This window comes from Pezoporus wallicus, unplaced genomic scaffold, assembly GCF_028554395.1.
Source record: "Pezoporus wallicus isolate ANWC-B61680 ecotype Strahan unplaced genomic scaffold, APGP_CSIRO_Pwel_v1 contig_5542, whole genome shotgun sequence".
Lineage (NCBI taxonomy): Eukaryota > Metazoa > Chordata > Aves > Psittaciformes > Psittacidae > Pezoporus > Pezoporus wallicus.
In genome coordinates, this window is record NW_026640165.1 from 1918777 (window position 1) to 1935891 (window position 17115).

The following is a 17115-nucleotide window of genomic DNA, read 5'->3' on the forward strand; positions in this document are numbered from 1 at the left end:
TCTGAAGACTGTCCACAAAAAATAAGTTTTGAAAACAAAAGGGGGGTTTTAAGCAGTGCCTCTGCTTGGCTTTATTTTTCTATTTAAAGTGAATTTCTCTCAAATGCAAAACTTTATGGGAAAAAGAAAGGGGGTTGGGGAAGAAGACAGATGCCACCTGACTAACTTGTTTCAACAGCTAGGTGTAATTCTGCTTTCTCTGTTCCCTAACAACCATAAAGCATCACTTTACCCTTAACAAACAAGCGCTCTTCCTCCAAGGGCATTATGGCAATAACAATCTATTATGCATACCCAGGACATCTTATTACAGCAATGGTATGTTTAAAAAAAATCTTTCTAGTTACCCAGAAAAATCTTCCTGGTGCATAGTGATGATAATAGCTTCTACTGAATCTCCTACAGAGTTCAGTAATGGCTGAACAGCACTACCCATTAGATCATGGACTGCCTAAAATAGGATAAGAAAAAGGCAGAAGTAAGGAAACAGAAATTGGAAGCATTTAAATTTTGACACCTCAAAAATACCCTGACAAACAGCTCTTTTTAACAGTGCTTTTTATTATTCCGCATTAGAAACTGCTAGATAGGACAAAAGCTTAAGACAACCTTTCCCTTTAATTGATTTTACCAGTAAAGTACAGAGATAAGGCTGTTTACTACACCTATGTAAAGCCTTCCTTCAAAGGTGCACAACAATCTGGCATTCCTGATTTGTAAATGTACATGTTTTGATGCACAAAAACATGTGCATGAACGTTCAGCTGTTCATTCCCCAGACACTCAAGCTGCCCTTCATTCCTCTGCACACAACCCCTCCCAGAGTAGTGCACAGCAGGATGGATGTGGATAGCTGTCATCCACAGAGGGCTGCACGGCCAGCCACATCACCCCCCAGAAAAGCACCAGGTAGCATATAAATCATAATCCTATGTGTGGGTCAGGGTGGGTAAAGGGGTGATGAAGGATCCAGTTATTGCTGAGTGAATGCTGCAGAGAAAGGCATTTATTTTCACAGTCCGACCATTACAAGAATATTCTTGAATACAAACGCTACTCGAGCAGTGATTTTGGCACACACAACATATATGTAGCTGCAGATACAACAAAATACAAATTTCTGAATATTTGTATACTTGTGACTAACATACACTGACACACAATTAACACCTGGGAAAATAAGTGGCTGTTTTAAGTATAACAGGCAAAGCAAAGCTCAGCTCTATCCCTGAAGCATATGGACATTCAATTACCTTTAAGGCAGTTGTGACTGTTTGCTCAGCAGCTGCTGGAAATGAGCTTTGATTGGTAATGACCTACAAATTTTAAAGTAATTGTTAATAGTCAACATTCAACAAATTATTAGAATCCATAATATTTAATCTTATTTTAAAACATACCAAGTTATCTTTAGTAATGAGTGGTTTACATAGGTTTAGATAACTGTCAAATGGGCTTTATACAAACAGAATTTTCAAGGCAGCCATATCAGGCCTTTGCACTCAAATTTCCTATGGGCTCTTCTTCTGCTTTCACAAAGGAATGATTCAGTTGAGTTCAACTGAAATTTAGCTGAAGGGTCAACAGGACCTGAATGAAAATTAGTGGTGTTTTCTCCCACTGTGAAGTATAGAATTGATGGAGAACTATACAAGCAGCTCCACAGCAAATATTTGAAAGAATGGTTGTTCTTTCTCAGTATTTTGACTATTATAATACCACTTGCTAAACAGCTGTTTATGTACAGCTATGATATTAGAATTAAAACTCAAAGAATGATCTAAAGGAATATCCTACCAATTTCCTTACAGTTATGAACATGCCACACAATAGTATTTTTAAGCCAGATAAATACTGAAATCAAAGACTGAATCATATCAGATCTCCCTCCAACACTCAGGCACATGAGGTTCATTACTAAATACATCAGAGAAAGCAGACTTAAAAGTTGATCTACCATCTGTTTGCAAAATCCAAGCAAATTTTATAGGCTTTTCAGCATTTTTAAACATTCTTTAAACATGTTCACAGTCAAGAGTACTCATGATCTTTTTTGTTTCTAATCAGGCTAGGATTTAAACACAATTAACTACACTATAACCACTGTATCTGTTTGCTTTAATTTACAGATCACTAAATTTGGCATCACTAAACCAGTAAACTGGAATTATTCATAACTGTGCTTATTCCTGAAAACAATGCCAGGCCAGACTTTGGTAACAGGAACAATGGATGGCGATATTTGGGATGTGCTGCTTTTCTTGATTTCACACTTTCCTTCCCCTTTTCAGTTTGGCCACAACTCTGGGAAAGCAGTGAGGGTCTTCTGAGAAAGATAAGCTTAGGCTGGGACAAGTGTTATCAGGCTGATCAGAACAAAGACAGAGCTTACTTGATAAGGAAAACATAAAGAGCCCAGTTGTTCAGATTCACAAAACAGTGGCTGTGAAATGTGATTCTTCTCTATAAACTTATCTTTCACTCCTAATACTAACAATTTATCACAAAGTTAAGTCCAACCAATTCTCATCAGCTAATGGGAGAATATGCATACAACACAGCAAAGAAGTTAACCTTACAGCAAGAAAAGAAATACCAAGGAAGCCTACCTTCAGAACCGACTGGTGCAGTTTGTATAGAGAATTAACTACAGCCACGTTCCTCCTCTGCCCCTCTGTGAGTGGTCCAATCACCTGGCTGGCATCTCCTTGCGTAGACAGCTGCAGTAATTGTGGAAGTTGTTAGAACAGTACCGACTCTTTAAAGAGTGCATCACCACAAAATTATACTTAACTAAACTTAGACCATGGCTGAAAGCTATAGGTCTTCCATAGCAATGTTCTTCCATTTAACTCTTGTCTTGATTCAAATTATTTTCAGCTCCAGATAATACAAACTGAACAACAGGTACAAGAACCACGAGACTGCTGTCTCAGCTCCCAAACCACATTGCTCAGACCCAGATCTTTTAGAGATCCCTGGTCCCGGCATAACTTCAACATTATAATCTAAGAGTCAGCTGAAGTCACCTCCCCGAGGATGTAGTATAAACTAGCAGCAGCAGAACTGAAAAGGGTATGCTTTCCTATATACCCTCAGTCCTTACTTCTGACAACTATTCAAGCATATCCTTAGAAACACTGTTTCTTTAAATAGATGGCTTACAGGTTTGTACATATTAGTGGCTTGTAAATGAACACAAAGATAGAACTGCGAGGACTAAAATTGCTAATCCTGTCATTAAAAAGAGTTTAATCCATGAATCTTCAAGCAAAAATAAACTAAAAAAAGGGTATTTCTTCATATTTAGACTCCATAAAGCCTGCATTTTTTATCATTACCACAGAAATCAAAGTTCCAGACTGATACATAAATAGCAATTAACTACAGAACAGTCCCGTAAGGATACCACAGCATATGTTTATAATTTAAAATAAAATAAATTCTAATTGGGAAAGAAATGGAAATTTTCTTGTGCACTGAAAGCTGCAGAAGCACAAAGAATTGACAAAAGGCTATGTGAATTCTAGAAGTATGCCTAAATATTACAGCAAGAATAGCTATTAATAGAAGGCTTTACAGAGAGATATGACTAGTTATCTATATTTCAGATACAAAATTAGCCTCCAGTAGACTCCTGAAGATGCCTAGCTCCAGAATTCTCTCAGTGAAAATACATTCAACTCAGTGAATAAGTCATTAAGTGACTTTCATGAAGTGTGTCTTTAAACACAGCTGTAGGTCCTACAGAAAACTCCTAAACTAAAATTAAATATACACTAATAATTGTTTAGAACAAAAGAACAAACATTACATAAAATTTTTTAAGTTATGAGAAAGTGAATCTTTAATAGTGAAAAACTATTCCTGAACTTCCCACAGCTTCCATTCAGCACAGACACAGAGACCACAAAAGCAAAGTTATCTAGTATTTGCCAGCACTGCTAATAATGAAGTTTTAGACAAGTTTGTGCAGCAGATGGGAACTCAAACTTATTCACAACACTATGGTGATAATATCAGTTCATTTCCCTGGGTTTATTTCAGGATAAATAGGTTTCTGAGGCCTTTCAGAGGGAAAAATCCTTTCCAACCTATCTTTAATTATTTTACATCAGAACGCATCTTTAAACTAGCTGACAAATATATCATCTCAGCACCTTCCTGCTTCCTGATGAGAACAGCCACGTGAGCTACATACATCTGTGTTTCATTCCTGACATTTCTATTTGACAGACCTAACTGGTCCTAAGAATTCTGCTTCTCATGCTTACAGCTTCACAGACTGGTAACAAAACAGTTATGCACGCAAACAGCCTGTCCACCCAGCTGACCATCCTCTCAGACACAAATAACATTTTTTCCCCATACCTTTTTTAAGCACTGTATGGACTATTCATGTGTATTTTTGCACATTTAAAACTAGTTAACATAAAAGACATTAGTAAGACAGTAAAACTTTACATCCTTGTCACTTTCAGTTCCTCAAAGTCTATTGTAAAGGTTTCACAACTTCCTCTTCTCAGATGTTATGACATTTTCTTAGACATTAGACTGTGTCTCTTCTGCTCGTGAAAAAGCTTAAATGATATCTAAAACCAGTAACAAGGGCAAACAAAACCCTTCTGCAGCAACAAGCAACTCTCACAGTCAGCAATAATGCACAACAGCTTCACAGGCAAAGTCTAAAAATGCCTTAAAAGCAACCATTTCTAAACAATTTCTAAAACTGTTTGCCATATTATATTCCCTTAAATTAATCAAACTGAACTTTGACAATCAGACGCGTTGATTGCTTGTTTATCATAAAATCACTGGTCCCAAACAAACAGGCTTGGAAAACTTGTAACGAGTAGCAGGAACTGGGCAGCACAGGGCTCCCTAGGACCACTTCCTCTGAAAGTGTGTCATGAGAACACCTGGTACTTAACGGGTAGGGGTGCCCTACCATCATGGGAACACGCGGTACCTAAATGGGTCGGGGTGCCCCACCATCTACAGAAGAAGTCTCAGGTGGTGGTTCCCATCTCTTGCTGCCACCACAATGATTTCTATGACCTTGCCTTGAGGCAAGAAGGTTCTGCACTGACTGTGTCCAACAAGGTTCATGTACATACACTTTGTCACTGCCATGTACCTGGATTTCGGGTAGTTTATCATTAATCCAATATTTCAATGCCTCAGACTGAATTCTTGACACCTCTATTGTACAATCATGCATCCAGGTAGGAAAATGCTATTGTTATGTCTCCCCAGTTCCAACAAACCATGCTTATGCTGGCCCATTTAATTTAGACACAAATCACCCCTCAGTTTATCTTCCATCACACCAGGTTTTATCAATGATACACATTCATCACTCTTATTTATACAGCAAGTACTTTTGAAGTTCAGTGCAGAACACAGCTTATGTATTTAAGCCCAGTGGTAATGTAACTCTCCTGTTATCTGCCCACTGGGGATTGCACTATGAAAATAGGTTAAGTCAAGTAAGCGTGAAGCCTAACCACATCCACTCAGATGAAAGACAGAGTCAAAGGGCCTTCTTTTTTATGAGGGCACTAGAGACAAAATGTGGTGTCTTTTTAATCAGTTCGATTTATCCAGAAATGTAGAAGGCCAGATGGGTGAATTCATGCTCAGCAGAAACGGGGAGGACAGCAGGGGTGACAATCCAAAATCAGAATCTATTTTGGGAAAGAAACAATTAAGAGACAAAGCGTAGCTGAAGGACCAGATCCCCATCTCTAGGGAACTGTCAGTCACTCTGCGAGTTAGTCTGGCTTGAGGCTGCTAACTGAAAACAGGAAAATAAGCCCTGCTGAAGCCAGACCTGAATAAGCAGTAAGAACAAGGACTGTAACTGTTCCACTTTTCTGTATTTGTCTTTAAGTATAGCAATTGATTTCTTACACTCTTCACTTTAGTTGGGTAAACTGCTTCTGCTTTTACCTCAAACCCTGCCTACTATTAACAACACCCATGAGCAGCAAAGCACAGGCACCCTATGCCCCAGGCAAGCAGCAATTTTACAATGGGTTACATGTGTATGAGCTCCCTTTGCCAACATCAGTTACCAGCACTCCTTTGCATAGACCTGATTTGGAAATATGTCTTGAAAATAACTAGATCTGGATTTTACATTTTCTATGTTTAATACCTAAGTACAGACATACAATTTGACAGCATGAATTGGATCTCACATGTTGAGACATGTGCTGTGATGAGATTCCTTTGGGTTTAAATTCTTGTTTTCACCATGAAGCAGGGAATGCAGAATTTAGATTGGGATGTGCATCAAGAGATCAGTTCTCCCTTGAGTTATAAAAACCCACTAACTGAGTTTGTCTTTTTCTTGTAGAAAAGCTCAGACTATTGATACATCTTTTCCTATAATTTGTTTAGTGTTTCAAAGTTTCTAACTTCCCCTCTTCCAACAGGTGGTAGCTCAGAGGAGACACTGATTTGTGAGCTGGTTTGTTACCATTCCCTTCACAGACTAAACATTCTGTGAAAAAGCTCAGTTTCACACTAAGTAACTGAGATCATGTGTGCATCCCTATTGACAGTTTTGGAGAACTCCATTTATGCTCTACTCCAAAACAGCCTCAGCAAACCCACTCTCTAAAAAGCAGGAATTAGCATCATAATTTAAGAGTACAGAGAAGATCTTAAATCAAAGTAAGACAAAAGTAGCGCTGCTCTAACTCTAGTATCACGAGACTAATGTGTTTTGATAGCACAAATTGAACTCCAATTGTCAAGCTGACATTTGCAAGAATAAATACATTCCTAATAGAGGCAGCTGATGTGGCCATACCTCTGGCAGAAAGCAATCAATCCATCTGGTACCTGGCCTCCTGCCTGATCATAACAACTTAAAAAGCACATAATCCATTTACAGAATTTCTGAGTCAATAGGGCTTGGCCCTGGGATTTATCCCATAAGCTACAAATAATTGGGATGATTTACTGTTAGGTTTAATGCTTTCCATATGGCAGAAGGATTCTTTCACAACCTCTTTCCACCTAAGAAACACAAATTTTACTAGAATCAGTTTCCTATTTTTTGTAAAAACATGACACTGTCAGCAGAAAAATACCTCACAGTGTGAACTCCACTGGCTGTGTCACCTATTGGCTATTTAGAGGACAATCTGCAAAAAGAAGAGTCATAATTTAGAGGTTCAAAGTGTAGGATTTGAATGAATGTGTTGGGGCAAATGATGTCCTTGACTGAGGCAGATAAAATAAAACCAATATTCTGCCTTAAAAAGAAACCCAAACCACCAAAATCAAACAAACACACAAAAATCCCACAACAAACAAACAAACAAAGAAAATCAACTAAAATTTAAGAATTTAAGAATAAGTCATAAATAAGAATTTATGTATTTGGAATGACTTGTAATATTTGCAAGAAGAAGAAATATTTCAATACATGAGGAAAGCTGTGAACTCAGGCAATAACCTAATATGTACATAAGCCCATATATATTGCACTATATTGCACCCTCAGGGCATTCTTATAGCTTCCAGAATATCTTTTTTCTTTTTTTTTGATTTTGTACTGTAGAAAAGGAGCTTCATGGTGAAGCTTTGGTCAAAATTTTTTACCAAATGCTCCCATTATTTTGGGAAGAAAAATTTGAGGGGACTGTTAAGTCCTTGACCAAGAAAAAAGACCAAACATCATGGTCACACTATTCATGCTAGAATAACAGCAACTGTCAAACTGCTCCCTCAGGGGTATTTCCGTTCTGTTTTTCCTTCCTTCCTTCTTTAATATTTTCAAAATCAGAAGAAATGGAAGGAAAACAGCAAATGGTCTTTCTGTAACACGAAAGATCGATCTCTAAACCTTTGAATTACCTGAGAAGAAAAGCACTGTATAAACAATCAAAAGTAAGTAATGGTTCATTGTCCTTAAATACTGAGATGCTTTAAAACAACTCTGCTATCAGAAAGCACCTAACCCAGTTCCTTTGAGGAATCTCAGAGAATCCTAAGCCTGAACCGCTCAGAATCATTTCTCAACTTCCAAAAACTATGACCCTTGTATTTGACAGTTTTTCAGACTCAGGTTTAACCAGCTAGCCCAAGTCTGAGAAAGATTTCAAGGATAATGTGTGTTGATCCTGATACCTCTGACTGTAAGAGTGTACTGAATTTTTCATGCTTGCCAAATGAATGTCTGAATGATTAACTATATTTTATATGTCATCCCAATAGCTCTTGGTCTACTGAGAACTACTGAGAATGCACCTTCAGAAGTGAAGAGCAGGTATCCATCCCCAAGACATATGAGACGGGTCCAACATGATGGGGTGATATTCACCTACACATAAAAAATGTAATTAACTTATTTAACTGCCATCTGCCTTTTTTTGTATCATATCCAGGCATTAACTGAGATTAGAATACTTCTACCCTGCAGAAGGTCATACAGCTTTACATTGTCCAGCTCTAATTAAGAGCTGATCCAAAACTGCAAAATTCCAAAGCCATTACCATATCAACATATATATAACTAAATCTATTTCTGAATCATAGAATTCAATTTGGTATGAAATAACTTAGATATAATGCACTATAACAAAATACTGTGCAGGTTTTTGCAATCTTGCTTTTTCTACTTCTTAGTAGAATTACACGCTAGATCTAAAGATGTCTTTTAAACACTTTCCCAGAAAGATAAAATGAAGTACATTCATGCTCAAAACCAGCCTTTAATGCTTGGATGATTTTTTTTCTGGAGTTTAGCCAGTATCTCTTTATAAAAAAAAGTAAAGAATCACACATTTGTTATGTGAGTCACGATCTAACCAGCAAAAGACAACACGAGAATGAAGAAAATGTTTCATGAAGTTATTTTTTAATGCAATTTTCTCCTCTAGATTTTTTCCATTTTTTAAAGTTAAAGTTAAAATACTTTTTTAAGTGACTTATCAGCTAGACATTCCTATGTATTTTCTGACCAATATAACCAGCCTCCTAATGACTGTTTAAACAAAACTCCTCTGATCTTTCCATTAAAAAAAGTAATTACAAAACCTTAAATGACTTATTATTTTTAAATTAGACCTACTGCCATCTTTAGCTTTTATTACAGTACAGTGAAATAGTAATTATTCTGAAATTATTTTAGTATATAATAGCCTCCCACGTATTCTATTTAAATACCTATTAATGAATTCTTTTAATGTGCCAAATATCAAATTCATATTTTGGGGGTCTCTCATTTAAATAGCATAGATACAAGTTTTTCAATGACAGTAACACCATGTCTTCAACATACTGGTATAATACAATTAATTCACATTATCTCCAAAAGAAGTGAGGAAAATACGATCCTTCACCTAACTTACACCATTGTAACAAGACACATTATTTACAGAAAACCTTTCCCAAAGTGTCATTTCACTACAATTCTTGATGATTTGTGAGCCTATTCCGTTTCATACTTCCATCCAAAGTTCACAACATTCGACATTTAGACAGGAGGACTAGAAACGTTTCCCTGGAACTGTCAGACAAATCTCATTGTTAGAAGATGTCCAGAATAGTGATTCATCCACAAACGAAAGCCCACAATTCAGTATAACACCACTTAATCTGAGACATGAATTCTTATAAGATCACATAGTAAAAAGGGCAATCAGAAATTCACTTTATATCATTACAATAAGAATTCATCATGCTTTTCAATTCAAAACTATCACAGGTCTCACAAATTTGATTGAGTTTAAATCTGGTGCCAAAATTCCAGTGTATGAACAGGATCTTCCCTTCACTGGAAGAATCTAATTCCAGGAAATCTTTTCTCTCTCCCTCTCCACCCAGAAAAGATTCAGAAAATATTCCTATCTCCATGACACTCAGAGAAAACTAAGAACTGATGCTTCTCATCCAACTGTTATATCATTTTTTATTTATCATTTTAGCTTTTAAATCTCATTTTCCCTTGCGTTCTTGCTTTTCTGAACATTTTCACTGATTGAACCAAGACGTTTCAATATAGTCTCTGGATCAGTTATAATACACTTAGCCTTTTAGATTCTGGACAAAAAAAAATGCCATTCATATTGCTCATCATCTAAATAACCCACTGAAAACAGCTTATTTAAATCTTCATTCCCCTGATCAAGCATGACAGACACTTTTTCTTCTATAAATGACATTATGAAAATTCCTTGTAAAGATGCTGTCTCTTTCTCACCTCAGAGTTTAAGCTGAATCAATTGTTATCTTCCTATTCCACCTGGCACTCTAGCATTTTCTTTCCTCATACTTTTTACTGCAACAAGGTTTACAAGGCAAGGAGAAGCATTAATAAATTAGAGGTTGTTTTTAAACAGTAAAAATATAACCCAAAATCACAGCACATTTAATTGTAATCTCAGGAAGAGAGATCCTGGAATATCTGTGAAGCCATGGCATGATAGAATTCTGCTTCCAAAACTATGACACCAAAACCAAACAGCAGACTGTTTGCTATCGACTATATCACATGAACCATAAACCCACAAAGAAATGATGAAAAATATCAAGACTCATCTGCCACAATATCACAAATCGTTATGATGACGGGATGGATGTGCAGAAAGTTGAGATCTATTTTAAACCTCAGTAATTACAAAGTAGTTTTGAAACATACTCAAAGGATAAGAAGATAAAATCTTTTTTGAAGAAAATTTGAAAGACAAAAATAAATTTTCTAGTTGTGAGAAGAACATGTGCTGTTTTCACACAGTTTGCCTCTTTAAACTCAAAAAATCTCCCAAATAATCTATTCCAACCCATTCTGAATGGCTAGCTAGGGGACCAGAGACATTTAATAAGGAGATATTAACTCTGAGTATCTACTAGAAGTGGAAAATTAAGAAGATCATTATGGGTAACTGCAAAAGATTAAGCCACCCGAGCAGCGTTAAAAAACACAACAGTAGCTGATGATGTAAGTAATGCAGAATTTGGAATCTTGCACCTGCAAATCACGAGTTCAAATATAAACTGCATTGAAGGACAATGAGAGATGAATTACTTGTCTCAGTTTCAGCCCTAGTGCAAAATGAGCTTTTATCAAAATCCTTGTAATGTATCATGGACTGACAATCTTACTTGAAGCCTCAGGAAGGAGACCTGTGATTGAAAAGGTCTGAGAGAAGAGAAAATCATCTTTAAAAACGATTCCTACAGAGCAGAGACAGAGCACAATGGCAGGATAATGCACTGAGCCATACAAGTTTTGTGGGCAATACTAAAAATAATTTAAGAACAACTGCAGAGAGCTGACTTTCCATTGTATATATTTTGATGCTAATCTTATGTAATGCATTTGGTGCTGATCAGCATTACAAAGATCTGTGCTCTAAAAATATCTGAACATGACAGATAGATAGATGCTCCTCAGCCTATATCTCCATCCATCACATTCACTAAAAATAGAATATTAAATTACAGAAGGGGTTGGTTGCACTGGCATCCAAAAAGATGTCATCTGAGTTGGCTCACAGAAATATGTGGCTACCCGAGGGAAGTGTTGAACTCCTGAAAAGACTTAATACCCAAGAGTTTTCTTGCACCCCTTCAGCAGTATTTGGCGTTATCGACTAGTCACAACACCACAGACAACTGTGCTCTTTTCAAGGCTTTCAATACTACTTGAAAATAAGTTGAGTACGGCTGACAAGCGTTACAGACAGAAAAACGTGTTTAGAAAAGCATATCCTTTGAAGCTCTGGCAATCTACAAAAATCTTAAGACCAAAAACAATGTTCCTGTAGAAGCATTTCCTAACTTTTGCCTTACAGAGATTTATTTACATCTGAAATAAGAAAGTATGAATTCCAGATGCAAGAAAAATATCACCCCGATCTGTCAGCATTTTAAGCTTCCTCTTGAACAGATTTTGCACGTTGCTCTCGTTCAGTCTCATTCACATACTGGCTATACCCATGGCAGTAAATTGAACAGCGCCGGGAAAGGTTCCTGGATCTGGCACATGGACATCTGTACCACTAAGCTGTTAGGACAGTCATTAGCAAGTTTGTGGCCTGCACCAACAACTCTTCTCCCAAATAATCTCCATCCATGGCTCAGGAGAGGCAATATTGCAGAGGCTGTCCCCAGCAGGACACTGGCAGGCAGCCACACGCTCTGGGGAAGAGAAGCCCTGCCAGCCGCAAGGCAGGCTGCCCTGCACATGCTGGCCATGGTGCCCAGCACTGTCCTGGCACCTGCTGCTCACTAGCACAGACAGTACTGTTAGTCCCATGGTGGAGACTGAGAGGGTTCACAGCTAAGATGGCAAATTAAGTCCTGAGTGTCAGTCATAAACCTTTACTGACCTTGTACTCTCAACTGAGAGGCAGACATTAGCATAAACATCAGGGTGACAGTGTGAAGCAATTTAATACACAGCCTTTCTGCAGCTAGAAGAGACGTGCTTTGTTGGTCCTTGAAGTGAGGCCAACACTACTCAGAACAAGCCTCAATGATACAAATTTGCCTTCAGACAAGATGAGACCAAGCTCATTTATTTACTCACATTTACTGTTCTGAGGACAGTTACATGTTTTTCTTTCCACACCTATATGCTGTCTTAAAAGCAAATACAGGCCATCTGGGGACAGAGTGATGAGGATACATCAGCATTGGACTCCAATGGAAGGGTTCAAACAATAATGAATTGTTAAGGTTTTCTACTTCTTATGCTCCTTTTTGCTATTTACTTTTTTAAACAATAATGCACTAAAAAAATCTGTCATCAAGTACATATTACTCATCATTATGACAGATACTACTTTACAATAACATAGTCCCAGTTACAATATTTAGTACCAGTTATTGAAAAGTAGACCTCAGTAAACCCTCAGAATAAATAAAGTTTAGAAATAATGTATAATAGTTTTAATCATATAATTTTAATGCCAGAGTCACTTTGCATTTAAACATTAATCCAATTAGATATTCAGAATTGTTTTACAAGACCTGAAATCCAGTTTCACCATCGCATTGAAAAACAATATCAAACTCAAAACTTCTCAGTTACTCCCAAGAAACTTTTTGTACTTGGCAGAGTACCTGCATATTACTTCTTATGTTAATGCTCTAGTACTCTGTGACTGGTACACTTTCTAAAACCATGTATAACATTACATAACTCAGATATATTGTTAAGTAAATGCAAATAGATTTCAATATACTACTGAGATCCAGGATAGTGAGAAAGAGGCTGACTACTTTCTATTACTGATTTCAGCTGATGCTGATTTCTCCCCTCAAAACAACCCAGAATCTAAAAACCTCATTCACCAAAGAAAAGCCATACAGATTTCTTTGTGTCCCAAGTGTATAGTGGTCCACTGCTCATGAGATCAGAACAGCACATTCTCTCTCATTTTGCCTTTTGATATGTCTGGTACCAGAGGTCTTCCATCTGTGCATCAGTGTTCTACCCTTTGAGGATATGGGACAATTATTTGAACCTTGGTGTGGGGAGTCTAATTTTTGAGGCACTTACATCTTTTCTTCAACCTCAGGATTCCCTTCTACTACTGGGCCTTTAGCAATTTAACTTTGAAAATTTAACTTTGAATGTTTAAAGAGTATAGATTTAGATTAGATATTAGGAAGAAGCTCTTCACTATGAGGGTGGTGAGACCCTGGCACAGGAGGACAGGAAAGAATTCTTCAAAATGCCAGGAAGGCCTGTGCTCTTTGTATAGTGCTTAAAAACTTCCAAGTGGCTTACACTAGGCAAACCTGGTATCAGAAAGTCCCACAGCTACTGCCCAGGATAAAATCCTCATGAGAAGCCAAGCATCTATCATGAGCTGTCAGCAAAGGACAGATTAGTAGCTCGCCCAGAGCCTGTATTTCAGGCCTTCGCTTCATTCGTCAGCTTCTGTGAGATGTATGACACAAGTCCGACCACATTTAGTTAAGGGAGTAAAAAATAAAAAAATTCCAAATCTCTATTTCCTTCCTCCCTCATTACACCCATTCTCCTTCTCCATCTTCTGAGTGCTTCCTCTTCATGACTGCTTACAAGTCTGACAGTGGGAAAGATCTCCCTTAGATCATCTGCCTGCAGCCTCTTGTCTGTTGGAAAGATCCCTTCTTTAGACAAACTCCTCTGAAACATATTACTCCATAAAATACAATATTCTGTATTTAGGAACCTCTCCAATTATAGGCAATCACAGCTCCCACTGATTTTAGCCTTATCTACCCTAACCTTAGGATAAATCTGCCTTGGATGATATGGCCATGCAGATTCTTGCTTTGCCTGTACTTCAAGAAGACATGAATTTGCCCTGCTCACACTCCAGCCTGAATGAGTGTGCTATACTCAGCAAGGTTCCAAAGCTGAGCTGGTCACCCTGGCTTGAAGTGAAGCTAAGATGTGCCCTGCCATCTGGGAGCACAGCAAAGTGATTCTGAGTTTGCCTCAATCATATCATTATATATCCACATATAAAAATGTTTTTTAATTTGATCCACTAGAAGTTGCCAGCATAATCACCCCACCTGCTATTGAAAAGAAAGTGGGCAAATTGATTTTTACAAACCTGCCTCTGCAAATCATGCTTTGCTTGTTTATTGGCCAAAAGACAACCAGGCCCCTTTGTCTCTTATGGTGATGCTTTATCAGTCAGAGGAGGCAGCAAGACAGCCTCCACAAGACATGAAGGATTGCTGTGGGACTCTGATTGCAACTAATAGTGACAGTCTTGACAGGATGACTGTAACTCTATAGAGGAAACTAGTAGAGGTGTCCAGGTTCAAAAAGTAGTAAAATTGCATATTCTCTAAACAGCTGCATTTTCACATTCATGGCACAACACATTTCATCTATGTGCATTTGGTGGGTGTGTTAGTGTATTTCAATCCACCCACATGCCAAGCTGAGCAGAAATAGCACAAAAGTAAGAGAACATACAGTACTTACATTCAGGTAACTAAAATCATCACTATAAAAGCAGAAAGAATGCCACAAAAACCCCAACAATAAATATTGTTTTAAATAGTCCTGTGCTGGGAAGGGCTCTTCCATCTTCAATCTCTATGAGGACAATGGATCTTGCAATTGATTTTTCTGTTTTTTGGCAAAACTATGCATTTTCATAAACTTTCAGAATGTCTAACCCTCAATGTTTCCTTACTTCCTTCTGCAAGACATCCAATTCTAAGTATCAGTAAGAGAAATAGCTCTAATTAACAGGCAAACCAAAACATAACAATTCTAAAGTTGCAACGAAGAGATTTTTAATTATGAGAAAAAATACATTTCCATTACCTTTAAAATTCACTTTAGTAAATGACAAAACTACAGGTAATTAACCGGGGAAATACAGTTTTGTCTCATTTTCAATCCACAAGTAACTATCATTTTCATTTTTATACAAATAAATGAGAAATCTGATTTAGAGTAGCACATGAACAAAATCAAACACGAATTTGAAAGACTTCTGCAATCAACCAGGCATCTTTTCCAAAAATTGACAGCCGAAATCTGTTCACTTCTTATTATGGAAGATTACAGCAGAGAATTACCTTAGAGCAGTGGTCTTCAAAGTGGGGTGTGTGCATCACAGGTACTATGCAAGACAATCCACTGGGGTGCAGGAAGAAAATATCACAACTTCAATAGTACGTGTTTAGAAATCATAAATAAATAAGGGAGTGCATGCTCAAAAAATTTATACAGATGGGTATGCATGACCAAAAAAGTTTAGAGACCACTGCCCTAGAGGATCCTGCCATGCAATTACTGCTGCCATGTCAAAGGCATCTAATGAAGATGATGGTGAGATGCAAGCTCTCTTTTATACCTCTTCTTAACTCTCAGTTATACAAATGGGTAAAAATTTCTCTAGGGTGCAGATCCATGAGCTCCTGTCTTTTGTTAAGCAGCATGGATTCTCAAAAAAACCCCAGAATTACTCAACTTTTCTTTGTTTTCAGGAAACAGAGCTTACTGGTTTCTCATGAATCTCTTCCCTCCACTGTGCTTACTGTCAACATTTGATGAAAGAGCTAATATTCCTTATGTGGTCAGTTAAACAACATGTATGTGTCAATCAAGACAGGCAATTTTAGGTATTTGGGAATGGATGACCCCTCTGGAAACCACTTAAACCAAGGAGATAGCTTAGTGGTCTTTTCTGTCTGGGCTACCTCACTTGTATGAAAAAGTGGCTAGTGAACAAAATCTGGCTCAGTAAGCCCCTGTTATGTTAAAAAGCAAGCGATGGATTACAATGTGCAAACACGGAAGAGGAAAAATTTGCTCTTAACCAAAACATGACGATCACATTTGTTAATCTCTCTTCCACTCTGGAATGAGAAGAATGTAGAAATGGCAACTAAACTGAAATCTTGCAGTGTCTGTAATCACTATGAAGACGATTAGGCAAAATGTGAATAAGAAGAGACAATATAATAATGGCAATGGAGAAAATGTACCAAGCAACCTTCCTCAGCACCACCTAACAAAGCACAAGATGGGTGGTGAAGCTGAAAGATAATACTCTTAAATTAACAGAAATATTGTTTTTTTAATTTAGCACAATGTATAATTATCCCTTCAACCTCTATGGTAAGAACATCTGAGTGAAATTAGAACAATAATTTTGAATGCTTCATGGCATACACCAAAGCACATCAAGCATCAGCAAGCAGTTAGCTAAAGATTCACCCAACAGCTGAATATATCTATCTACTGCTCACTAAGGGTTATTTATATCTTCCCTGAAATCATTTGAACTGGTTAATACAAGAATAGATCTCAGGCACAGCAACAGCTAGTTCTTGGTGAGGGGAAAGCTGAAAACCAAAAGCCAGCAGTGTACGAAGTCACAAGTAACACGAACACATACTTTGGATTCACAGGAAGAGGCCATTTTACTTTACTTGTTTTTGCTTTAGCACTACATGCACAGATTTCTAGATGCTGATTTTACTCACATGTAAAATCTTTGCGTCTTGAATAACATCTTTCTTGATATTTGTCCTAGCTAAAGCTAACTGGAGAAACAGCAATGACATCTCAGTGAACTGCAATCTCTTTTGTTCTGCAATTGAGTAATAAAACCCCTGACATTAGCA

General features: G+C 37.4%; 1 protein-coding gene across 2 annotated transcripts in view; it reads right to left on the bottom strand.

The window, feature by feature from the left end:
• The window catches only part of COG5 (component of oligomeric golgi complex 5), a 192727-nt gene that overhangs the window by 23476 nt on the left and 152136 nt on the right, over window positions 1–17115 (bottom strand). For both annotated transcript variants that reach the window (XM_057417852.1, XM_057417851.1), the window contains 3 exons: window positions 2610–2720; window positions 1254–1316; window positions 348–451 (listed from right to left, as the gene is read on the bottom strand). In XM_057417852.1, the coding sequence (XP_057273835.1) occupies window positions 348–451; window positions 1254–1316; window positions 2610–2720 (278 nt within the window). The remainder of the gene's footprint in view (window positions 1–347; window positions 452–1253; window positions 1317–2609; window positions 2721–17115) is intronic.